At 40.2% G+C, this 27,234-nt stretch overlaps 1 protein-coding gene across 5 annotated transcripts in view; it reads left to right on the top strand.

The window, feature by feature from the left end:
* Window positions 1–27,234, top strand: part of PLCB1 (phospholipase C beta 1) — a 767,658-nt gene that overhangs the window by 638,512 nt on the left and 101,912 nt on the right. For all 5 annotated transcript variants that reach the window (XM_032143066.2, XM_058433160.1, XM_032143068.2 and 2 more), the window contains 5 exons: window positions 3,757–3,937; window positions 17,608–17,684; window positions 17,790–17,879; window positions 18,673–18,730; window positions 19,336–19,422. In XM_032143066.2, coding sequence (XP_031998957.1) covers window positions 3,757–3,937; window positions 17,608–17,684; window positions 17,790–17,879; window positions 18,673–18,730; window positions 19,336–19,422 — 493 coding nt within the window. The remainder of the gene's footprint in view (window positions 1–3,756; window positions 3,938–17,607; window positions 17,685–17,789; window positions 17,880–18,672; window positions 18,731–19,335; window positions 19,423–27,234) is intronic.

Genomic DNA, 27,234 nt, shown 5'->3' with positions numbered 1-27,234 from the left:
AATAGAATGGGAGGCAGGTTGGCCCTAAGCCATTCCTAGCTTGACTTTTCCCTTTAGCTTAGTGATTTGGGGCCCCAAGATTTATTTTCCTTTCACTGTACGTATTTGTTTATTCACTTTTGTATTTACTTATAAGTCATATCCTGCAAACTTCCAGTAGAATATTGAAGGTAACATCATAGAAGATTTGTATGTGAAAATCCCATGAAAATAGAAGGAGAAACAACACACATGCCTAGACTTTGGACAAATTATCTAGACCTGCTGCCCAATACAGGAGCCACTAGCTACCTACCAGTGGCTCTTGAGTCCTTGAAATATTGCTCGTGAGATGTGTTATAACTATAAAATACACACCAGATATCTAAGACTTCACTTTTTTAAAAAAGAATGTAAAATAGGTAAAACATATCTGTTGATTTTATTTTAATTACATGTTGAAATGATATTTTGGATATATTAAGTTAAATAAAATATATTATTAAAATTAATTTCACTCATTTATTTTTGCTTTTTAAAGTGACTACTAATAGTTTGAAATTACATATATGAAGGGAATCACATATGTGGTTTTCGTTCTGTTTCTACCAGACAGCACCAATCATTTAATGTCATCTCTGTCCTTGAACACTGAATTTAGCTCTTAGCTTCTGAGAAAAGGAATACGGGTTTGATAATTCTCTTTATCTGATTAAAGGAAACTTGCTGGCTCTTCCAAGAGAGACAAGCATTTTCCTAGTATTAAATTGCCAGAGATTTAATTTCATGGATCTTATACAAGCAGCAGAGGGAATAATGCCTTCAACTTTGTTTGTATAGAAGATGCAGAGACGTTGTTCACTTGTTTTTTCTTGTATTGTCCTTCCAAACAAAACAAAACCAAAAAATCCCTTAGTACATAGTGTCTAAAGATATGTCATGAGGAGCTTTTCTTCAAGTAGCAAAGCCAGTGGGTCTGATTGCGTCTGCCTGTCTTCCGTCTCTCTTGATATGCAATAAAATCCTGAAAACACCTCAGATAAATGAACGGATGGGCATTATGTCCATTGAATTTGTTTCGTTCCTTCCTTCCTCCTTCCCTCCTTCCCTCCCTCCCTCCTTCCTTCCTTCCTTCTGACAGGGTCTTGCTCTTTTGCTCAGGCTGGAGTGCAGTGGCATGATCACACTCACTGCAGTCTCGACCTCCTGGGCTCAGTCAATCCTCCTGCCACAGACTCCTGGGTAGCTGGAACTACAGTCGCATGCCACTAGGCCCGGCTAATTTTTTTTTTTTTTTTTTTTTTTAGAGATGGCTCTCACTACCCAGGCTAACTTTGATCTGCTGGGTTCAAGGGATCTGCCCACCTTGGCCCCTAAAAGTGCTGGGATTACAGGCGCGAGCCACTACCACGCCCGGTTTGTTCCTAATACTCTGTCTTTCCCTGTTTCCTACAGATGATAATATAGAGTAGAAAATTGGGATGAGTCACACCAATTTCTTTAATATTCATCATCTCAAGTGAGCTTTCTACATAGTGTGAAGAACAGGTTATTCAAAAATAGTTTTGGTCCAGACATGGCATGCACTCATGCTGTGTTGCTCTTAAGGGCACAGGTGTTGCCCTTCTTCCCCTGTAATCTTTGACCTTGGGCAAGTTGCACTACTGCACCTCATGCTGTGTCCTTGGCCAGTTATCTCACAGAGCCATGGTTTCCTCAACTGTAAGCTGGAGATGGGTATACCGACTTACTCGGATATGAGTTTGCCTAGCACATAGGGGGATGGTCAGCAATGAGAGCTGCCTCTGCTGGAGTGGTTGGAACTGATTGAAGAAATGCCTTTATGCCCTGGCTACAATGACTTCCTGCTATATAAGATCATTCAGGCCGGGCGCGGTGGCTCACGCCTGTAATCCCAGCACTTTGGGAGGCTGAGGTGGGCAGATCACCTGAGGTCGGGAGTTCGAGCCCAGCCTGACCAACATGGAGAAATCCTGTCTCCACTAAAAATACAAAAATTAGCTGGGCATGGTGGTGCATGCCTGTAATCCCAGCTACGGAGGCTGAGGCAGGAGAATCGCTTGAACCTGGAAGGCAGAAGTTGCGGTGAGCTGAGATTGTGCCATTACACGCTAGCCTAGGCTACAAGAGCAAAACTCCATCTCAAAAAAAAAAAAAAAAAAAAAAGAAAAAAGATAATTCAGCGTTAACTGCGTCACGCCAAGAGGTAAGGTTCCCTCAACACTGCAGTGAGGAGCCTTATAGAATGTCCGTCCTCATTTGGCATTGCACATAAAAATGCAAAAAGAAACTTGAGAAAATTCTGCATCCCTTATTTGACAAAATCTGATCCTAACACCAGCTTCAACCAGCTCCTCCATGTGATGCCACTGATGCTGGCCCAATTCAAAGAAAAGGCAACCAGAATTACGGACAGCTGATTCTAAGAAACTTTACCCGGCCCATCAGACCACAGGTGAAAAATATGGAGGCAGAGTCTGATGTGTTGAATATCTTAGGTAGTCTTTCGGGAAGGGATTCCGTATAAATGAAAAGAGCATACCTGCTCTTTGTACCCTGTTCCCAATACTCTTTCTTTCCGTTGTTTCCTACAGGTGATAATACAGAGTACAAAATTGGAAGGAATCACACCATTAAGTTAATGATAATTGCTTTAATTTATTTTGACATTCATCCTAACCTTCTAAGTATCTCTAAGTATAATTCTAAGTATAATTCTCTAAGAACAATGCAGAGAAAGTCATGCTGCTCAGAGGAAGCATTCGAAATATTTTAGAATGAACTACTAATGCATCTCTTTCCCCTTGCAATGGAAAGTGCCATTTGGTAAAGATATCAGTGAAGTTGGTGAAGCCTCCAAAGAGCTTTACTTTCATTGTGTGTCTTTGCTGTTAAAAATCTTGTTAAGATGCCAGGCACGGTGGCCCACGTCTGTAATCCCAGCACTCTGGGAGGCTGAGACGGGCCGATCACTTGAGGTCAAGAGTTTGAGACCATGCTAGCCAACATGGTGAAACCTTATCTCTACTAAAAATACAAAAATTAGCCAGGCATGGTGGCACATGCCTGCAGTTCCAGCTACTCAGGAGGCTGAGGCAGGAGAATCACTCAAATGTGGGAGGTGGAGGTTGCAGTGAGCCGAGATCATGCCACTGCACTCCAGCTTGGGCAACAGAGCAAGACTCTGTCTCAACAACAACAACAAAATTGTTAAGAAACAGAACTCAGATGTCAGCCAGGAGGGTTATCAGCACGCGGCATCTACACATGCTCTCCATTTATAATCATCACCTCTGATGCTAAATAGGGCACATCTTTAGCTTCCTCTAACAAAGTCGACTCAATGCAGCGTCCGCTGAAGTCTTCATATGCGAAAGGTAACTGGGAATGCCATTACATTTGTCACATTTTAAAATAACAAAAAAGATTAAAACCTGAAAATTTTTTATTAGATACTGTTTTTCCCAAAGGGAGATTATGATTCTCACCACTGCCATGCCTAGGGCCCCCAGCCTCTCTCCTTTTCTTTCTGCCCCTGCCTCTTTCTAGAGCACCATGAATTCCATTCAGTCTCTGGGATTGGAGACACTCTGTTGCTAAGCTTGTCCTTGGGGTCTCACCCTCTACCCCAAGTGGCTTATGAAAATATGTATTTCCAAACAGAGAACTTTCTCTAGGAGGAACTCTGGTGAATAACCTTCCCTCCACCTTGTTACGGCCTGTCTGTTTTGTGAGTCAAGCTCTGTGTCTTTGCAGATCGGAACCCAGCAGCCCTGATCATGGTTCATCAACGATTGAGCAAGACCTCGCTGCCCTGGATGCTGAAATGACCCAAAAGTTAATAGACTTGAAGGACAAACAACAGCAGCAGCTGCTTAATCTTCGGCAAGAACAGTATTATAGTGAAAAATACCAGAAGCGAGAACACATTAAACTGGTAAGCCTGAGAAACATGATTTATGTTTGTGCAACTGGAGCTCTCTTATAGGAAACTTTGGATACTTTTGGATAACTAAAAGGAGACAAGGGCAGGTGTGACTGGCACCAACTTGAGAGATTGTTTAGGTGACACAGTGTCCATCACACTATTATTTTTATAAGCCCCACTATCTTAGCATCTTTACCAAGCTTCTCTGTCTTCTGCCAATAAGGCTATATTTTATCATTTTTTTTCACTAACTTATGTTGAGTTTATAATTGCTTTTGGGAATCTTTGAAATCTCATAAGCAAATAGAAAACACTTATCTTTGTTTAAGAAATTAAGAGCATGTTGCAAACAAATTTTCCCTTTTTTTTTGGTAGCACTGGGCTTTGTAAGAATTTTTTAAAAATTATACAGTCTACTCTTCTATATTTAGAAAAGTCAGTACCTAAATGGCCAACACAGAATGTTGGCTACCCAATTCGTAAGGCTCCCTGTGAAAGGGAATGCCATCCTCACCATTAATAATCCGTTTTGTTTTCCAAAATGTTTTCTCATGAATTGAGACATTCTCCCCATTTTTATTGATTCCTTTATACATAGTAGGGACACAATAAATATTTGTGACAGATAGATTAAATAAATTTAGCAATAAAATATCCTTGAAAACAAGCTTATGCCAAAACCAAAGAAGTAAGTAAGATTGATAGAAATTAAGGTAGTGTATCCAGAAGAAATGGGTTTTAAGAGATATTTGTATAAACTGTCCATTTCTTTGCTGAGGGTCTGTGCATATGAGAGAATTCTGAGCTGCTTCAGCTTGCAGGGTCGGAAGCCTATAGGTGATTTAGCCATCACTGTGTAATAGGTGATTCAGCGTAATTCTGTTGTTCTAGTACAACAGCCCCCAGTGACTGTATGCAATGGGTAGATCAGAATCACATGAGTTGCTTATTGAAAATCAAATTCTAACTAGGCCAGTTGTTCTCAACCTGAGCATGCATCAGAATCACCTGGAGAACTTGTTAGAGGCGATTTTTAGGGCCTACCTTAAGTTTTCAATAGATCTCTCGTAGGGTTGGTGTTTTCCTATTTCTGATCCCAGGACCAGACTTCAAGAACTACTGCCCAATACCTAAATGTGAGGCTCAGCATTTGCTTTTTAACAAGCCCCGCGTGATTTCGAGGGGTTGCCTTATTTGTGAACTACTGAAATAAGATCAAAGCAGTGAAAGAATGGCTGGGCAGGGGTTGGATCGGGCTTAGGGAGGGATTGCCTTGACAGACCTGAGAAAGTCAAAGTAAATTTTAACGGGCAATAATGGCTTTGAGACCTGGCTACAACCACTGCCATCTGACTTTCTCCAGCAACTCATCCCCAGTACTCCAGAACATAACAAAAATTAAAATAGTGGCCGTATACTAAACACTCACCATGGGGCTATATTCTGTGCTGAGTCATTTACAGGAAACAGCTTATTTAATTCTCACAATAACCATTAGAGTTTGGTACTATTGTCAGCCCCATTTTGCAGATAAAAAATGTATATAGCAAAATTTAGTGACTTTTCCAAGGTTCCACAACTAGAAGGTGGTGCAGTTGGGATTTGAACCTTGGTCCTCGGGTTCTAGAGCCCCTAGTTTATAACCATTGTGTAGATGCCTCTGCTAGTTCAGGTTTCAAGCCAATGTCGTCATAATGAAGGGAGTTGCACTGGTGTCCTGCTCACACAGAGAACACACAGCAAACTTCTTCATTATGATACCTGGAATGCCATGCCTGTCTCTCTTTAAACAGCTTTATTTCCCATATCATACAATTGACTCATTTTAAAGTGTGCAGTTCAATGGTTTTTGTATATTCATAGATACGTACAACCACCACCAGAATCAATTTTAGAGCATTTTCATCACCTTAAAAAGAAATCCTAATAAATTAGGCATTCAGCCATTCATTCATTCCTTGAAACAAATGCTTATTAGACACCTACTTGTTAAATATTTTTAAACAGTAGTAAATAAAAATAACAATCCTAGGCTTTATGGAGCTTATGTTGTAGAAGGATGAGTCAGACCACAAACAAAATAAGTTGGTAAAATATGTAGTATGTTAGGTAGTAATAAGGGCTTAGGAGAAAAACAGTAACAGAAATGGGGGAATAAGGAGGGGCAGTTTGGGGAAGGATGATGAGTATGCTTGGCAACTTTAAATAGAGTAGGCACAGAAAGGTTTATGCAGAAGGCAACATCTGAGTTAAGAGGTGAAGAACTGACAATAGCCAACACAGGGAGGAGGATTCCTCCAGGCAGAAGGATTGGCACGCAGAGACTCTGAACTGGAAATGGGCCTGAGCGTTGGGGGAGCAGCAGGGTGGCTGTGCCTGAAGAGGATTATAGGGCATCAGGTCAGAGAGATGGGACTTTTGAGGTGGGAGACAGATCTTTTGGGGTCTTTAGGCCTCTGTGTCTTCACTAGGAGTGAGGTGGGAGCTGTTGGAAGCTTTTGAGCAGAGGATTGATGTGATCTGAAGAAACTTCCACAAGGACTGCTCTGGGGCTGTGCTTCCTAGTACATTATGGGAAGTGGTCTCCTAGGAAACAGCCGTCCCAAAGTTCAGGCCAACAGCAGCCCAAGGGATTAAGGAGTCCTGGGGTCTCCAGCAGATGACTCAAGTTTACTAACAGGTTGAATGTTGCTTAGAAGTCTGGACATCCCAGCTGGGTGCGGTGCCTCACACCTGTAATCCCAGCACTTTGGGATGCCAAGGCAGGTGGATCACCTGAGTTCAGGAGTTCAAGACCAGCCTGGGAAACATAGTGAAACCCTGTCTCTACTAAAAATACAAAAATTAGCCAGGCATGGTGGTGGGTGCCTGTAATCCCAGCTACTCTGGAGGCTGAGGTACAAGAATCGCTTGAACCCAGGAGGTGGAGGTTGCAGTGAGCCGAGATCATGCCATTACACTTCAGGCTGGGTGACAGAGCAAGACTCCATCTCAAAAAAAAAAAAAAAATGTCTAGACACCCCAGTATTAGTCCATTTTCATGCCTCTAATAAAGACATACCTAAGACTGGGCAATTTAAAGGAGGTTTAATTGGACTTAAACTTCACCGTGACTGGGGAAGCCTCACAGCCATGGCAGAAGACAAGTCACGTCTTACATGGATGGCAGCAGGCAAAGAAAGCGTGCTTGTGCAGGGAAATTTCTCATTTTAAAACCGTCAGATCTCCTGAGATTCACTATCATGAGAACGGCATGGGAAAGACTTGCCCCCATGATTCAGTTACCTCCCACCAGGTCCCGCCCACAACATGTGGGAATTCAAGATGAGATTTGGGTAGGACACAGCCAAACCATATCACCGACTATAATCATCTGGAGTTTCCCCAGAGCCCCAACCCTTGGGCAAGACCATTCCCCAAGGAAAGACACATGTCAGTTCAGAGGAGAGGTGGCAGAGTGAGAGGGAAGCCTAATACTCACGGGAGATTCCTGAAAGAGGAATTCAGAGTACAGATGAAAACAGAAGCCAAAACATCCCAAGAAGGCCTCTTGGGGAGATTTGAGCTGCAGAAATAGGGTGCCGAAGTCACAAGAAAGTCGTGCAAAACCTAAACATCCCAGAAACAATGACTGAGCACGAGGCACCATATGGAATCCCACTGATGAGGGTGTGGAAAGCAGCTCAGGAGCTTTTCTCCTGGAGGAGAAGGTTGGTTGGGAATTGGGGAAAACCAGCTGAGCTTGTAGGTGGGAAAATTGCACTTGAGGAGCTAGGGAGGTGGTAGAAATCCTACTAGAGGTGGCAACTCTACCATATGCCCTTCCACTTCCTTCTCCCTAAGAAGGAATGTGAGTACACGTTGTAAAAGTTTTGAAGACTGTTCAGAGGGACATAAATACATGCCCAAGCCAAATGTAAGCCACTCACTCAAAGTGCTCACCCCTGCACCACTGTGATTGTGGATTTGGGTTTCAGATAAAGCCCCAGTGCCTGTTACACACACCCTATCCTGGCCTTGTTAGGAAGGCTAAAGCCTGAATATCTTGGAATTAGAACCACACAATGTTTATTTTATGGCCATTTGGGAGCACTTACAATTTTTACTACCTGCCTTTAGCTGCGACGTGTGTGCCAAAGCTTCCTACTGGCTCCATTTGTAATAATCAGAGATTGTTCTGTCAGGAAATCTTTTGACTGAAAGGCACCCAGAAGTGTTAGTTCTATCTTTGCTGGTGGTTCTAAATAATGAACAGGCCTCCCAGGCTAAATTAGACAAACCGAAGTGTAATTAAAAAAGAAGTAAGCCCCAGGTTAAAAGGAGTATTTGGGTGATGAGGAAAATTAAGCCGACAGTATTTCTTCTCCCAAAATTGCTTTGGGGATTAAATACCAACGTGCTTTGGTGAAGGATTATGCATTTCAAATGCCACATCCACAGTTCAAGAATTAAGAAAGAAAGCATGACATCCGTAAACTCCCTGTCAAATGTTTATTGAAAACTTAATATTTGCACAACATTCTGATAGACACTGGAGATGAAAATAAATAAAACACGGTCACCACACACACGCAGGGGGTGTGTATAATAAACATTACTAAGAAATGAAATAATAAAAGCAGGAAAAAATGGGTATGAAAGCACAGATGTAACTATTTGCCTAACTCTATCAATTGATAAGCACCTAGAGGATATTTTTCATGTAATTGTTCATATCATCATAGGAGATGTAAAATGTACACCAAGCTCTGTAGACTCTACTTCTGTGCAAAAAAAAAAAAAAGAAAAAAAAAGGGATCTGTGTCCCTAGAGCTCTACATCTAAATAACTCTACAGTCTGTCTACTCAAAGTGTGAAGTGTGGGCCCTGAATCACCTAGGAGTGTGTTAGACATGCAGAGTCTCAGGCCCCACTTCAGACCTGTTAAGTCAAAATTTGCATTTTAATAGGATTCCCAGATGACTTGTTATATGGTCAAGTTGAAGAAACAGTTTTAGAGTGTGTGTCATTGCTCCAAATGCATTTTAGAGTAAGCCTACAATTTCTGTTATTTGAAATGGGAAATACAGTGAGCTCTTTACAGCTTGGTCATCAAGTTGAGTGTATTATCTGTTGGTGACGAAGTCATAGTTCCTGTGGACATCACCCCTGTGGTTCCCTCCCTACATCCACAGTAAAAGGTACTGGTTGCTTTAGTCGGAAGTGAGTGAAAATAAAGATGGAACTTCCTCCACCCCATTCAAGTGCTTGTGCTCCATGATATCTCTCAATGAACAGCTTGGGGGTCTGTAAACCCCAGGTAAGGACACTTGCTCCAGAGAAGAACTACAGGGTGGGGAATCTGTTCTAATTCATTTATCTGTTTTTCATCAACTGCCACTGGTTAAACCTGTGTTTCGTCTATACCATTAGGGTAAGGTTTTAATTTTGAAAGTGACTTTGGTGAGGGGTGGAAATTCTTAGGGATTTACCTGAGGGTCCCCAATCACTCTGGGTATTCAGCTCTAGCATCGCATTCTACTAAACACCCACAACCCAGTGAGCAGGGATTTTGTGGTAATGTTAAGGAGTTTTTGCTTCTCAGCCACAGATGTGCTTGACCCACCATTTTGTCTTCTTTCTTCTTCCTCCTTTTTAGCGGCTTCACAAAGAGATTTCCTCATTTCTTTCGCAGTCACCATATGCGTTATCCTCTGCAGAGCCTTGCTTTGCTTCACTTTGCTTTGCTTCCTGTCTTTTCTCCCCTTTCCCATATCTCCCACATGTTCTAATCATATCCATTCACCTCTTTCTTTACGTCAACCTTAATGGCTCACGTTCTTCTTACAATCCTCGTGTCTGTCTCACTAGCAATCATTCCAGGACCCCAAACCAACCTTAGTACCATCAAACTGAGTTCAGCCCCAGAAAGTTAAAAAGTTGTGTTTCAGACTGCAAGCTCTGGGCAGATACTGATCAGCTATGAATAGACAGGCCCATCAGGATGTGAATGGTGTTGAGTTGGGGATCTAGGGTCATATGTCCTCATTTCAGGCCACTGCTCCTCCACCGAGTCACTGCATGACCACCTGAAAGTCAATTTTCTCACCTGTTCAATGGAGATAAAAATATCTCTTACCTCATGAAACTGTAAGGAGGAACAACAAGATAATGCACCTAAAATATTGTTTTTAATGAAAGCCTTTTTCTGTACAATACCTGAATTGACTAGGAAATCTATACACACTTCAAATATAAATATGTATTACAGTTTTTTATATCCTGCTACAGCTTGAGGGAACTCATTGTCTCTCTTTGAATGATTTCTCCAAGCACCATGTGCTCTCCCAGCTATCTGGGAGACACACTTGAATGCTCTCCCTTCTGTGGTTGCCTACATGAAGAATATGTGCCAGGAGTAATTGCAGTGTCAGGAAGTATCCCCACTGTCAGTTGTGGTAGTGCTATCTGTCTTCCTCTGATATTCGGACTTTACATGGGGTCATTTTTTTTTTTTGAAAAATAAATAATTTAGCTTTCCCCAAAAATGTTGCATTTTCTACTAAACAAGAAATGACAAATAAGCAAAATATTTTAGTAGTGAAATATGAAATAAAATAACTGTCAACATTTTTGTCAACTTTCCTGATTATTACCCTAATGGGATTCACACACACACACACACACACACACACACACACACACACACACACAAACACACACATACAAAGATCCAAGTCCATATAGTTTTCAATTTGCTTCTTTTACTTAGCATTATGTCATGGTGATTTTTCATGTCATGCTTTTTAATGCTTTTTCATGGCTTCATATTACTTTATTGTATGAATGTAGCTTAATTTATTTATCTAGTTCTCTACTCGAGGTGGTGTATTAGTCCATTTTCACACTGCTGATAAAGACATACCCAAGACTGGGCAATTTCTACCCAAACTATGAGTTTTAATTGAACTTATAGTTTCACATGGCTGGGGAGGCCTCACAATCGTGGCAGAAAGCAAGGAGGAGCAAGTCACATCTGACGTGGATGGCAGCAGACAAAGAGAGCTTGTGCAGGGAAGCTCCCCATTATAGTACTATCAGATCTTGTGAGACTTATTCGCTATCACAAGAACAGCACAGGAAAGACCCACCCCCATAATTCAATCAACTCCCACCAGGTCCCTCCCACAACACATGGGAATTATGGGAGCTACAAGATGCCATTTGGGTGGGGTCACAGAGCCAAACCATATCAGGTGGCAACTCCACATTGAATAGAAGCCTTGGTCAGACTTTCACATTCATTTTTTCTTTGCTCAGCAAGGAAAAAAAATTTCAAAGATTATTATAACATTGAGACTCAAATAAGCAGCTATTTTAATATAAGTTCTATTTAGCTATGGAAATTTTAAAAATAATAGTTTTATAGGTGTGAAAGAATATCTCATAGAATGATCAAGATGCTTGCCCTTTTTGTCCAAGACTTTCTCCTTCTGAAAAGAGAAGGGAGCTAGTAGAGATTGTAACTCTGGGTGGACAGGGCCCTCTCTGTCTGCTCACAGAGAAAGGTTGGACCATCAATACTAGCATAGTACTGGCACATGGTAGGTAAATATTCTTTGAATGAATGGTCAGGTCACACTCCCATATAAACATCTTCCTTGTTTTTGCTTTTGTTTTTGCTTTTTTAGAGACCAAGTCTAGCTTTGTTGCCCAGGCTGGAGGGCAGTGGTACAAAGACTGCACTGCAGCTCCATCTCCTGGGCTCTAGTGGTCCTCCTACCTCAGCCTCCCAAGTAGCTGGGACTACAGGCATGCACCACCATGCCCAGCTAATTTTCTCTATTTTTTAAGAGACAGGTCTCACTGTGTTGCCCAGGTCGGTCTCAAACTCCTGGCTTCGAGGGATCCTCCTGCCACTACCTTGTTTTCAAATTGTCAGTGATGTGCTTGCTGTGTAGATCATTACTTAGTTCGGATGTTTTGTAAATTAATTTCTTGTAGAAGAAGAACAATGTATGGTGAAAATCCAGAGTAAATGCTTTGACTAACAGGAAAGAAAGAGGCATCTTCTTTAGACATTAGTGGAAGGGAAAGGAAGATGTGTTGAGCCTAAAGTATGAATATTCTAGTCTCGGCTTTTTACCTGTGTTCCAAGATTATCCTTCTTAGAAGAGACTCCAAACATACAAATTTCTGTCCACATATTTTTTATCCCTTTTGAGTTAGAGTCGAGAAATTATTCTCCTCCGTGGAAACCATTTGCTTTGCCCTCAAATGACTAAACCAAGTGAAATTTAGCAGAGTTGAGAACAAGTGTGAAGTTTTATTCCCCAGGGCCTTTCTTTTAACTCCTTAAAAGGTTTGGAACATTGAGCTGGGAGAGTTATCATGAATGGCAAACAAACCAGCAAAGTAATTGAGATGTGTCTGTTCCTTTGGGACAGAAAAAAAAAATACCAAAAATGAAAATTAAATGTTGTTTACTACCATTCAGTTTACCACATACCCTCTTAATTTATTTCCTAGGAAGTCCAAGTGAATTTTTGCTTCTTCTCTACCTTTAATAGTCAGTTTGCTTTCAGAGTTTTGTGACTAATAAATGATTGAATGGCTCTTTGAACAGAGCCAGCCTGCTGATAAATACACCAAAAGTTGGTATACCTTGCCTTTAGGTTAGTCAAAAAGCACTTCAACAATTATATGAAAAATCACTCTTCTGGGTACTATTTTCACATCTTATGCAGTAAGAACTTTGAGCCCAAAACACAGAAGTTTATCTTGTTTAGAGATTAAGCAGAGTTGTTTTATTTCTGTTTTTGTTTGTTTTTATTTTGTCCTTATTCTTTTGATTGCAAGCCACAGAATTCCATGCTGGACTAACTTAGGCCAGAAGGGTATATACTAGAAAAGTACAAAAGGTATATCACATAAAAAAGGGGGCTGTCCAAACTCTGCCCCTGCTTTTCTCTGCATATTAGTGTTATTCTTTTCCAAAGTGGCAGACAGACTTCCTCTTGATAGAAAATACAGGCACTGATCCCTTCTGAATTTTATTTCTCCATTTACATGTAGGAAAAATCTTGGGGAAAACCTTGTTTGGGTCCTATGATGACCAAGCCTGCAACCAGAAGTCAGAGTATGACTGACCCAACTTGGATTAATGCCTCTCCTGGACCAATTACCTTGACCAAGAGATGGGGGGTAAAAAAACACATCAGCTCCCAAGGGAAGCATGTGGGAGAGGCCATTCTCAGAAAGCAGAGGAAGTTCTTCCTGGAGAAGTAGTTAGTATTGGGTAGAGAAAACTACAGTGTACCCCAAATCCTCTTTTTGTAGCATAAAAAAGAGATTAAATTATTGATGCCCGTATAAAATCCCATTGCCAATTTAATGTGAGTTGGACAGCAGTGGCATACTATTTAATATTAACAAAATCATAATATTAATTATTCTGTCTCCTGGAGCTTCGGTAGACAAAATTTAAATAAAAATGGTAAATGCTGTATGGGCAGAATTTCAGTAATAGTGAGGGTCTTCTAAAAAATAGCTGAGGTTGGGCTCGGTGGCTCACAACTGTAATCCCAGCACTCTGGGAGACTGAGAAGGGCAGATCACATGAGGTCAGGAGTTTGAGACCAGCCTGGGCAACATGGTGAAACCCTGTCTCTACTAAAATTACAAAAATTAGCTGGGTATGGTGGCACACGCCTGGAATCCCAGCTATTCAGGAGGCTAAGGCACGACAATCCCTTGAACCCAGGAAGTGGAGGTTGCAGTGAGCCGAGATTGCACCACTGCACTGAAGCCTGGGCAACAGGGTGATACTGTGCCTCAAAAAAAAAAAGCTGAGATGAGCAGAGGTGGGGCTGTGTAGTAAGGCACTATGAGGGAGATGAAGGTGAACTGAGCACAGTAGGACATTTACATATTTTACATATTAAACAGAGATATCCTTTTAAAACATATACTCCTTGGGATTCTAGGGAAGCACCATTTTCATTTAATTGCATGCAAAAGCCTCAGTTTAAAAAATTCACCTGGATTTCACATTAAGATGCTTTTTCCTAAAGGAACAAAATTTAGCTTGTTAAACACCAAACCTATATAATTTTAAAAGTATTTCCAATAAGGCAGCCTGTGGCTTGAATGTGAGCTTTCATAGCTATCGCTGAGGTTGGGTCCAGTGTAGTTTTGAAACTTAAAAGATTTCATCCACAATCATTTTTTTCAGTGCCTATTTTGTATAGCGCCTGGGATTCTAAACATTTATTAAGAATGGAAGGTTGAAATGGTGACATCCCTTTGTGGGAGCAATAAGAAGGTATTTACGTACAAAAGGTATGTCTGTAAATGATACCCTATAGGAAAAGCCAATTAGGGGGCCAACCCCCAGAGTTATCTGGGCAGTCAAAGGGGAGAATCACCTGCGGCTGGCTTAGAAAGGGAAGGGGCAGAGAGAAATTGAAATGGTTTCTTCCAGATTGTCTCCATCTTCCACAACCACCTAGACGATGCTTTTCAAACTCTAATGTGCACTCAAATCTCCTGGGAATTTTGTTGAACATGTAGATTCTGACTTAGCTGATCTGGAGTAGGGCCTGTGAACTTACATTTCTAATGTGCTCCCTGGTGATGCTCTTGCCACTGGTACCTGGACCACACTTTGAGTAGCAAGATCTAGAAAGCCAGGTCATCAGCTCAGAGTTTCTGGAACAGTGCCTGCTATTTAGTAAGTGTTTAATAAATATTCATTGCATCGTGGCTGAATCGAATAGTTTAGATAAGTGTGTGTTCTGGGACCACAGGAGGTGGGAACTAGTTCTACAAGGGGTAAAGGGCAAATGCAGGGGGTGTGATGGGAGCCAAGATGGAGGCAAGAGGACACAGCAGACAGGGAACTTCTGGGGAGCCTGGAGGGAGTGCGGCACTGACAGTGGTGTGGAGCCTGACACCAAACCAGAACTGAGTGGGAGAAGGTCTGTGAGTTCTCAAGCTTAGTCTCATCGTTGACTAGATGCCGACGCTGCTAAGGATGAGGGCAGTAGGTGGAAGGAAAACAGTACATGTGAGCAGTGAGCAGATGCTGGCATAATCAAGAAAATATTCTGAAGTCAGGGGAATGATAGAGATGAGAACATGGAAACAGAAATATAATTGTTACTGAATTCAAAAGAGTTGCTGGGAGACTTAGCAGTGGTTTGTAGAATGAGGGAGGGTCCACCAAGACAACCTCCCACTTCAAGTCTGGCACAAAGCATCCAAATCACCTCGGGAGATTTTGAGAATATTGATTCCCAGGCCCTACCCCTAGACATTTGGAGTCCATAGGTCCTGGAATCTGTATTTGTAAGAAGTTCCCCCACGTGATTCTGATGTTGCAGCCAAGGAAGGTGATCCCTGGATAACTCTCTGTAACTCCTTCAAGTGATTGGAAGAGGAGAAAAGCCCTCTAGGGAAGGGAAGGTGCTAGTGAGAGGACACTTTCAGCTAAATAGAGGCATTGCAGGAGACCCCAAGGAAATGGCCAGAGTCTTTGCACATTGGAATTTTACATCTAGACAGCTTGATAAGTGGCATGACTACAAAGTAATGCCTCATGATTTCTTCAACTGTGATAATCGTGATTAGGCAATCCCTTTTGAATGATCAAATAGGCTTTCTGCTGGCCCAAGTCCTAGTTAATATTTGTTCAGATTTAATCCACTTCACAGATGAATGCATCAAATTTCATGATAATTTTAAATGAATGTGGATTCCATATTGTAATTCTCTTGCAAGTCATGCAACCTGATTTGTCTGGGTTTGTACCCGTCTCAGCCACTTACCAGCTCTGGGGCCCTGAGCCCAGAACTTGAGCCAGGTGTGTCAGCGTGTTCTTATGTAAAACAAAAATAATAACACCAACTACATAGGGCAGTTCTCAGAATTAAATAAATACATGTGAATCTTTTTTTTTTTTTGAGATGGAGTTTTGCTCTTGTTGCCTAGAGTATGCCCAGAGTTGCTGGAGTGCAGTGGTGCGATCTCAGCTCACTGCAGCCTCTACCTCCTGGGTTCAAATGATTCTCCTGCCTCAGCCTCCCAAGTAGCTGGGATTACAGGCGCCTGCCACCAGGCCCAGCTAATTTTTTTTTGTATTTTTAGTAGAGACAGGGTTTTACCATGTTGGCCAGGCTAGTCTCAAACTCCTGACCTCAAGCGATCCACCTGCCTCGGCCTCCCAAAGTGCTGGAATTAAAGTGTGAGCCACCGTGCCCAGCCACATGTGAATCTTTTAAAACTAAGCCTGACATATAGAAATTATCAGTTAAAGTGTTGTAGGACCCTATCCTTAGCTCAGCTAAAGACGGGGTCCTTGTCACATGGCCACAAAAAGTTAGGCTTGAAGACAATTTGAAGAGCGAGGAGGACAGGGTTTTATTGTGTTAAAAGGAAAAGAGGGAAACAGCTTCTCTCCGCAAGGCTGGAGTCCCTGCTAGTGTGCTTCCCACCTTGCAGATTGAATTCCAAGTTCCACCCAGGAAGAGGAGTGGCCAGGCTCCTCCCTGCTGCAAATGGGGTGGATTTCTGTGGCTCCACCTCAGTGTGCATTTCTCCTGGTGAGCAGGCCCGTTGGAGTTTTTCCGGGGAGCCCCTTATACTTGGCTGTCTCAAACGTTTGTGGTATTATGATTTGTCTTGTCACTATTACAGCTACCACTTGTACAAGACTAGTCAACTTAGCTTGCCTTATATGTTTTTGGGAAAGAGAATCTCCATCTATAGGAAAAGCAGTGGGGGGCTTTCAGAGGATGTCCACACCATCTATGGTGCTCCAGTAAGAAGGGTTGAGTCCAATTGCTACAGCCACCTGAAAACCTTGCAGAAGGTTCTCCAGGTTCCTCATGAGGAAAAAAGGAAAAGATTAGCAGGCAGAATTACCTTTATGTAATTGGCAAACACTTACTGGGCATCAAGTGAATATTAGGAATTGTGCAGAGTACCAAGGATACAAAAACAAAATTGATGCCTCCTTGGGGCTTGATTTGATAATAGATGTATGACAATAAATACTTATGTTCACAGTGATGTAGTGACAGTTCAATGAAAGCACAAAGAGAATTTCTGATGTTCTTTATATCTACGGGAAATTACCCACGCAAGAACATAAATGTCAACTTCTAAGATGGGAAACTCATGTCATCCTGAAAGCAATTCGGCAATGAATGATAGTTGTGAGCCAAGAATTATAACTTGCTGTTGATTATAACTTACATTTGTGTCATACTTATTTTTATTTTGACCTTCACAGTACCTCCAAGACATAAAGACAATGATTAACTGAGAAAATGTAGGTTCTGAAAATGTAGGGTCTTGCCCCAAATTTCAATTTTAAGAAGTCATAGGGTAGAGATTGGAACCAGGTCTACACTGTAAGTTGTCTTCGCACTGAGCTGGGCTATAGTAACTGCCACAACCATCTAATGAATTGTTTAATTAAAAAGAGATAATAAGAAGAATTTCATGTTAAAACCCATAAGCCTAGATAATATGATGGTTCTAAATTGTCCTCATTGCCAATGTTAGATGTCTGACAACTTTATTGTGAAACATCCATCACAGATTTTCTAACTATAGATTCTGTTGTTTGAGGGAGGTGGGAAGGAAGCTCTGTTTGTGATCATTTGAAATAGCAAACTGACATTTTCTTTTTCCAGCTTATTCAAAAGTTGACGGATGTCGCAGAAGAGTGTCAGAACAATCAGTTAAAGAAGCTCAAAGAAATCTGTGAGAAGTAAGCCTTCATTCCCATTACAATTGACATGTGCATCTAAATTTATTCAACACAAATTCTCATCTGATTTGCCTTTTTTCTCTTTTACTTCCATTGCGACTTCAGAGAAAAGAAAGAATTAAAGAAGAAAATGGATAAAAAGAGGCAAGAGAAGATAACAGAAGCTAAATCCAAAGACAAAGGTCAGATGGAAGAGTAAGTCAAAATGTCCCTTCTCCCCAACAGTTCACCTGGGAATTGTTTTATTCTGTACATCAGAGTCACAGGTTCATAACCAGTCACAGACTCCTTCGTGAAGTTTCTCCTCTACTCAGCCTTTCAAAAGATTCTTTTGGTAAGGTTTTTAACAGGGAAGGCTCAAACAAAGAGTGGTTCAATAAAGGAGTGAGGCACACCCAGGGCCTTTTAGATAAAGAGTAAGCAAAGAGCTTCCCTCAGGGAAAGGCTAAATCCTCACTTCCTACCCATAACCTTCCTGGCATTTAGTGAAAACAGAGCCTGTGCCTTGGGAGGAACCTGACCTTTGTCCCGAGGCTGGCAGATTATACCTTTCTTGTAGCAGTAATAAGAATGTTGCTATGGCTCACACTTGTAATCTCAGCACTTTGAAAGTCCTAGGTGGGAGGATCGCTTGAGGCCGGGAGTTCAAGAGGGGCCTGGGCAACACAGGGAGACTCTGTCTCTACAAAAAAATTTTAAAATTAGCTGGGTGTGGTGGCGCACACCTGTATCCCCAGGTACTCAGAAGACTGAGGCCGGAGGATGGCTTCAGCGCAGGAGGTCAAAGCTTCAGTGAGCCCTGATGGTGCCACTGCACTCTACCCTGGGCAACAGAGCGAAACCTTGTCTCCAATAAATAAATAAATAAAAATAAGGAAAAAAGAAAAGGAATGTTGAGAGTTCTGTAACCTTTCATCTAGAAGTCTGAGATTCCCGTTTGTCAATTTTGGATGAGTTGGTATAATGATGTATTCGTCATTTGTTTTAGGGAGAAGACAGAGATGATCCGGTCATATATCCAGGAAGTGGTGCAGTATATCAAGAGGGTACGTGGGCTCATCACGCTCTTTCCTTTGCGAACCATGTGTGAACATCTGGTGAGCTCGCTGTGAGCTTCTGGAAGGAAATGTCATGCCTTGTCATATCTTTTTATCACTAGCACCTAGCAGAGCTGTTTCACAGGGTGGGCACTCCTTAATCAACATTTCTGTAAGTTGAATTGCAAACCACTATGTAAAAGGATTCACCTAAAAATAGACACTTGAGTCATTTCCAAAGTCAAGAGCCCAGAAACATATTGTAAATGATAGTTTTCCCAAAAGAACCTTTCATTGTCGTCAGTGATAGAGATGATGGCAACCTCGAAGGGCTGTCCTCTTTTTTTTTTTCAATTTAATGTCATAGAAATGTTTACATATTTATAAAAAGGTAAGAACAGTACAGTCCATTGATCACCACCTCCCACCCTTATGTTCCTGTCACCTAGCTTCAACACTTACTACAGTTTCCTATACTTGTAAGTGTAGTTCTTGATCAGGAGATGAAATAATCAAATGTAAGCCATAGATCTGAAAAGCTTTCAGTATTCTCTGAAAATGTACACTTTTAAACGTTTAGATGAAAATAACGTTTCTTGTAACTTTTCTTATAGCTAGAAGAGGCGCAAAGTAAACGGCAAGAAAAACTCGTAGAGAAACACAAGGAAATACGTCAGCAGATCCTGGATGAAAAGCCCAAGGTAAGCGGAACTGAATTAAAATACACAATTATTTTTTTTGATTTCCATTTAGTAAGAATAAAACCTTGCTAGTTTACATAAGTACCTTGTACACAGTCTCAGATCAGTTCTTGCATATGAAACCCGTATCTTTCTCAATGAAGGTAAAAATATAGCAATATTCAGTAAGCATTTATCATCACCTGGTGAACTTTTAAAAACTGCAAATGTGCAGAACCCAGCCCCAGAGATTTGGCTTTAACTAATCTGGGGTATGGCTCAGACAAAGGTATTTTTATAGTCCCTTTCGCCTGGAGAATCAGAGACTAACCAAACCTTCAGTTTGGATACTAGTAAGTAAACTTCTGTTCTAAATAGCTGATGTAATGTTGTAATGCCACCCTCTGTCCAGCAGAGGATGCCCTACACCAAAATCACTTTGGTTTTTATCCAGCAAAATAGTCTCCTAAATCACAGACAAGCAAATCTTTTGTTTCCCATAGTAACAGTTGATTGGGGCTCTGCTTTAAAATTATCTTATGTTCATTGTTTGGTTAAAATTAATTGTCTCATGAATATTAACTTTGAATGAACTGAATATCTGTAGATGAAATACTTTGAGATTAGCAAATGGCATCTCAGTTTTAGAACATTCCTTCCATTTTGATTCATCACTGAATAGTTTTCTGTTTGTGGAAATTGTGTTTTTCAATTTTCCTGCCCTTCTATTTTCAATTTAAAATATCGACGCTAAAAAGTACTGCCATTCCACACAAGTATTTTTTGTGTCCTCAAAGTTAAAAAACGTTAGTTTTATTTAATTGTATGTTTCATTCACCAATTTACTTCTTATAGATTTCTTGTGGATAATTCTAAATATGTTTTCATGGTTCTTTGTGCTCTTATGCTTTCATATTTATTATATAAGACATTTATTTAATATTTTTAATTTCTAAGTTTTTAGGGTTGGCAATATAGATTCTCAAGCAAGAATTAATAATTACTTAGATATGGTGCTAATTTTTATGTTTCTCATATAAACATATAATGTAGATCTTCTCAGCCACCGTCTCAGGTTGATTATGCACTAATAAAGTGGAATAATTTTTAACATAATTTCAGAAATTGCTATACTTTCCAATCAGGATTGATCTTTTTAAAATGCTCAAATTATTTAGAGCAAAAGATCCAGTTTGACTGAAATTTAAGAAATACTTTAATAATAATCAGTCTCAGATGATATATTCAGATACATACATTTCTAATCTGTGCTGTCTGGATTTAAATTTGTCATTACTTTGTACACTGACAGAATAGACTTTGCTCATGGTTGATGGCTCAGCTAGTTTTTGTATTTCAAAAAAATTTAGGGAATATGGTTCTTTTCAGAGTTTCATTTTGCTTTTTTTTTTCATGTGTGTGTTTTGGTTCAACAATGTTAACTATTTTACTTACAGATAAAATGTGAATGTAAAATCATTACTGTATTTAAATTCTATAACTCTCAGTATCAATAACCCATACAAAGATTTTCATGTTACTGCTCTAGGTCATCATGATTAAAATCAACCTCAGTAAATGTGGAAGCACCCTTAAACTTCTTCCCTGGATATAACTGGACATGAAAAGAACTAATAACTTTTGGCCTATTTATTAGCAGTCAGGGTGCATTCAGCCGCGGTTTTACATTAAGCCCAATTAAAACTGGCTTCAACAGTTAGAGTATTTAGTAAGCCACATTACTGGAAATTCAGAGGTACTACAGTTGTAGCAATGATTAATTTAGTGGCTTAACAATTTCATCTCCAGGTATTTTTAGAATTTCCACTGTTGTTGCCTTCTAGCTCCAGGCTGTGAACTCAGTCATGAGATGGCTGCCCTAGCTCCACACGTCATAACCTTACATAAAACCACTCAAAGGCCGTGGAGCAAATGTCTTCATTTTGTAACCCTTCCTAGGATTGAGAAAAACCTTCCTACATCCCCCCTAGCTGGTGTTTCCTCATTGGGTACAATGGCCTCATATTCCCATTCTTAAACCAATTATGGGCAGTAGGGTATAACTTTCATGATTGGCTTAGAGTAATTAAGATTCACTCACAAGGCTAGAGAGAGTTCAGTTTTCCTCAATTCCATGGTCATCAGGTACCTGAACAAAATTGATATTTTATCATCAAAGAAATAGAGGGGAAATAGCAATTGGGTAGATAGGTAACATACAGTGTATGTTAACAGCCATGTTTATAACAATTTTTTATTTCTTCCTTTTTGGCCCCTTGGAAAGAGATCTGAAGTGTTTCTATGAATTTTTAGTAGTTCTATTGTCTGCATTTTTTATTGTAAATAGGTACCGTGATGAATTCCTCTTTCCTTCCATGCTTTTCTTCCATGAGGCTGCTCCATGACCATCTTTTTGTGTCTGGATTTGAAGGTTTCCCTTGAAGATTGTTGGTTCCATGTCAAACTAAAGCATTTCTTGAGGGTTTTTCTTCATGGCTTAAAAACGTTGTGCCTTAGAGCTGTGATTTTATTAACAAAATAATAAATCATGACTGTTAACATTGTAGGACATGGTGGTTAATAAAGGGAAATGACAATGATAAGAGGAGCAGTAATAGACGGCAGAGTAAAACAACAAAATCAAGTGTGAGGCATGTGAAGAAAGACCAAAGCACAGGACAGCAAAGTAGGTGTTAATAAATGGGTGGGGAGGAGAGGCCAGGCCAGCATAGCAGTCGCTGATGCTCCTGTAACTGTGGGGCATGGATCGAAACTACAGTAACATTGGCTTTGAAATAATCCCTCTCCACATGTAGTACTGAAATAGGCTTTGAATCTTGACATAGACACGAGGGAAATTAGCAAAAGCAGAAACAAAACAAGGAACAACCCAAGGAAATGAAACTGATCAATAGTATCTCTAAAACAAGTCCACGGAGTCAGTTCCATTCATTCAGATAAGAAAACAGAGTGATCTCGTGACATCTAGAACTTTATGAATGGTTCCATTACTGGGTTTTGGATGAGGAACGTGAGCTGACATTGCAGCAGGTAATATTAAAGACAATTGTAACCTTCTTATGAAGAAGAAAGCATGCCAAACTTTGCCACAGGTTATTGAGGAGAATAGAGTTCCTCCCTCAACTAATTTACAAATGGGATGAAGTTTTTTCACTAGAAATTAATCATAGTTAAGTTTTTGCAGACATCCAAAGTATGTATAGGCTACATGACGTCATATTTCTTCCTGTTCTTCCATTTCTTTCACCATGTAGTTGTATATAATAATTTACTTTCTCTTCATCCACTTATTCTAACTAATGTAATAATGTGTTTCATGTTCCCAATCTTGTTCTTAACAGGGAAGAAGCTCTTTTTTTACATTACTGGTTGCTCTGGGATATTACTATTTTGAGCTATTCTGAACCTTGATCAACCCCAATCATATCGATGTAATTTTCTAAGCCATTGGTAAACAAACAACTCCTTTGAAAGTAACAAACAGATATTTTGTAAATCTTTCAGCAAAAGAAATTTGAAAAGCCAATGGCTCAAAGTTAACAGTTTTTCAGTGGCAAAGAAGTAGTTATTCTGGCTCAATTTAGAGCAAACTACACATGAAACCTCATTCAAAGTGTGACTTTGCTAGCGGTTTGCTCAACAATGTACGTGTCATCTAGAGTTCCCAACATTTTCACCATCCTGCAACAGCAGTCACAGGAGAATATGCCTCAATCAAAATCAGGCTAAAAATTTGTTTCAATTCTGCATGGGAGCCAGGACCTTCAGTCTTTCTGGTCGCTATTTGGTAGGGGACCAAATGTGGCCAGTCACATGTGAAAAGTTTATTTTAGATTGTCCCACTTTGTGACATGCACTAGGCTCTTTTCATATGGGGAGTTCATTTTTTCCCTATGAAAAAAGAGATTCCATTAGTTTATTCCTTTTGTAAGTAATTTTGAGGGCAGTGGGGAAAACGGAAGTAGGTGGTCCCTCGAAGCAACTTGTACAATAAAATATTATGGCCTCAATTTGACACAAAATGATGTTGTACATTGCTGCACATAAGTCCCACGGAAACTTGTTATGTTATAAACAACAATAGACACTCTTAGAAGGGAATACTTAGCTCCTTTCCAGTAGAGTTCTGAATTCTGGAGAAACATTCAACTGCATGTTTTGTAGCAGTGAGATATTTGATTGAGTCCTTGAGTGTATGTGGGTTTCAGTTTTGTTTGAGGTGTGCCTTTTTATGAAATCCGTAGTGGTAGAATTTTCAAGACGGATGCAGTAAACTCTGGACAGTCTTCTGACTCGGTGAAATAATTGGTTTCCTAGAGATTTCCATACCTGGGTTTGCCAAAGCCGATAGGAAGTTGTTTATGTGTACAAACAATGTTAGGAACAACTCAAGAACCCAACCGCCAGTGCAGAGAGAATCCATACCTTTTGTGGTCCTGCTCAACCCTGAATCGATCCATTACAAAAATGACCTTCTGCCTTTTTCCTGAACACTTCAAAGATACTCGTTTTAACATATGAAAACACGGTTGGCCGGGCGTGGTGCCTCATGCCTGAAATCCCAGCACTTTGGGAGGCTGAAGCTGGCAGATCACTTGAGGTCAAGAGTTCGAGACCAGCCTGGCCAACATGGGGAAACCCCACCTCTACCAAAGTACAAAAATTAGCCAGGCGTGGTGGTGGGTGCCTGTAGTCCCGTCTACTTGGGAGGCTGAGGCAGGAGAATCACTTGAACCCGGGAGGCAGAGGTTGCAGTGAGCCGAGATCGCACCACTGCATTCCAGCCTGGGCGACTGAGTGAGACCACCCTGTCTCAAAAAAAAAAAAAAAAAAGAAAAAAGAAAACACGGTTAATCACAAGTTGCCTTGAGTCTGTTGTGAATATGCCAATGTTTATTGATCACTTTGTAGCTCCTGACTCTCTTTATAAGAAGAATCATCTTTTGAGGGGAATTTTTAATGAACTATCTCCATAACCTCACAAAACAGTCAATAAATGTGTAATTTACTTTTTCTCTGATGCTTAATTTGTCTTTGATGCTTCTTAGAACACAGATTTTCTGTTTTAATTTAGCTCATCAAAAGAGAATTCCGGGAAGCTTTAGGGCATTTTAATTTATTCCCAAAGAACATTTCATCACGTAGCTACTGGCTCTTTTTTTTTCCTCCACCAAGGGAATATAGACTGATTTTCCTTATTTCCCCTCTGACATCTTTCTAACAGGGTGAGTGACTCATCACTCTGCTTGAAGTTAGTCTTGTTAGACCTACCGCTGGGCTCTGAGACAGAACCTTAAATGCGGCTGATATCTCCAGTGTTTGGGAGAGAAAAGGCAAACTTAGGGATTTAAAATAAAATATTTTTTTAAAGTAATGCATTTGTGCCTCCTCTAATCTTTTGAGGCTTGATGGGGAAATGGATTCTTCCTTGCCAGTACCTATTGGATCTTCTCCCAGAAGGCAAACTGCAGAGTGGAAACTGGCTGCCTATAGACAGTGTTTCTGCTCATTGTCAAGTCTCAATTAACCACATAGTGATTTGTTTTTGTTTGTTCTGTAGAAGAAAATCTTTTTCATTTTTGTCAATATAAAGATTTGCCTTTTTAGGAAACAAACATAGTTATGCCTTATTTTCTTGACTATAAAACTTAGACATGTTTACTCTCCTTCTGGGCAATACCAGGGCATTGGAACAAATTTAATTCCACTGGTCCCTCATCAATTTATTTTTGAAATTTAATCTAATAGACTTTTAAACACATAAGACATTACTATTCTGTGTTATGATCATGGTTCATTTAGATATGTCTACATATTCACATATTCTTTGTGAAACGTTTTTTCTTGTATCCTCTGCCCATTTGGGATCATCATCTTTTTGTTTTTTATTTTATTTTTATTTTTATTTTTTTATTTTTTATTTTTTTATTATTATACTTTAAGTTTTAGGGTACATGTGCACAATGTGCAGGTTTGTTACATATGTATCCATGTGCCGTGTTGGTTTGCTGCACCCATTAACTCATCATTTAGCATTAGGTATATCTCCTAATGCTGTCCCTCCCCCCTCCCCCCACCCCACAACAGTCCCCGGAGTGTGATGTTCCCCTTCCTGTGTCCATGTGTTCTCATTGTTCAATTCCCACCTATGAGTGAGAACATGCGGTGTTTGGTTTTTTGTCCTTGCGATAGTTTACTGAGAATGATGTTTTCCAGTTTCATCCATGTCCCTACAAAGGACATGAACTCATCATTTTTTATGGCTGCATAGTATTCCATGGTGTATATGTGCCACATTTTCTTAATCCAGTCTATCGTCATCTTATACTTCCTCGAGAAGTTCCTTTCATGCGGTCTACTGGTGGGAAACTCTTTGGAGTTTTTATTTTTGTTTTTGTGCAAAAATGTCTTTATTTGTTTAATGTATCACGTTTCCGCCATTCTGGAATGATATTTTCGCTGGATATAAAATTTTGTGTTGGTGGTTATTTTCCTTTAGCACACCGAAGATAAACTTCCACCACCCTCTAGCATCTATTGCTGTTGTTGAGAAGTTAACTGTTAGTCTTAATACAGTTCTTTTGAGGATAATTTGTATTCCCCCCACCCCCACTGACAGCATTTAGTATTTTTTTCTTATATTTTGTGCAGTTTTTCTATAATGTGTCTAAATATGTGTTTGAGATGGCTAGATGGATCACTTTCCTCAGTTCTGCAAAAACTCTAAACTATCATGAAAGCAAATACGGCTTCTGTCATTTTTTTCTTTCCTTCTAAAATTCCGTATATATATTTGCATATAAAATAAAATGAACCTTTTTACTCCATCTCCTCTGTCAATGAATTGTTGTTAGTATTTTCCATCCTTCATCTTTCTTTACTGCTCTGTGGGCAATTATTTTTCCGACCCTTTTTGTAATGCACCAATTTTTTGTTTAAACTGCTATTCTATACATCCACTGAGTGTTTAATTTCAGGTTTTGTATTTTATTTCCAGGTATTCTATTTGGTTTATTTTCAAATCTATAATCTGCATGTCTTAGCTTGTTGCAGGGAAGCTTTCCTGTGAGATTCCTCACTCTGGGAAAGCCTCAGCTCTTGACTGCAGGCTCCTCACATTTCAAGGCTAGCAAAGGGTGAACACACAATTTCCATCATGAGCAAAAGCCTATCAGGGCAAAAGCAGCTTCCTTGCTTATTACCTGTCTAGGTTCAATGTCCCCTTCAGTTTGACCCTGATCATTAAGTTGTTGTAGTTCTCTGGGTCTTTAAAGATAGTTTTAATGGCCAGGCATGGTGGCTCATGTCTGCAATCCCAACACTTTGGGAGGCCAAGACAGCAGGATCACTTGAGGTCAGGAGTTTGAGACCAGCCTGGCCAACATGGTGAAACACTGACTCTATTAAAAACAGTACAAAAATTAGTCAGGCATGGTGGTATGCACCTGTAATCCCAGCTACCCTGGAGGCTGAGGTGGGAGAATTGCTTAAACCTGGGAGGTGGAGGCTGCAGTAAGCCGAGATCATGCCACTGCACTCCAGACTGTGTGACAGTGTGAGACTCCAGATTGGAAAAAAAAAAAATTTAGTATCAAACCCAGCTTCTTAATTTTTTTCAGTGGAAAGGATGGTCCAAATAACCTAATCAGCCATTACCAGAAATAGAAAGTCCCCACGTTGCGTTTCTGAAATATTTGAGTTAGTTAACATCTGTATCAGTCAGGATTCAACTAGAAAAACAGAGCCAGTAAAAGATTGTGTGTGTGTGTGACAGTAATGGGCTTATGCAATTTTGGTGGATGGCTATCTGCC

This window comes from Hylobates moloch, unplaced genomic scaffold (assembly GCF_009828535.3).
Source record: "Hylobates moloch isolate HMO894 unplaced genomic scaffold, HMol_V3 SCAFFOLD_21, whole genome shotgun sequence".
Taxonomy (NCBI): domain Eukaryota; kingdom Metazoa; phylum Chordata; class Mammalia; order Primates; family Hylobatidae; genus Hylobates; species Hylobates moloch.
The sequence above is the reverse complement of the archived record's forward strand: the minus strand, read 5'-3'. Positions and strand labels throughout refer to the sequence as shown.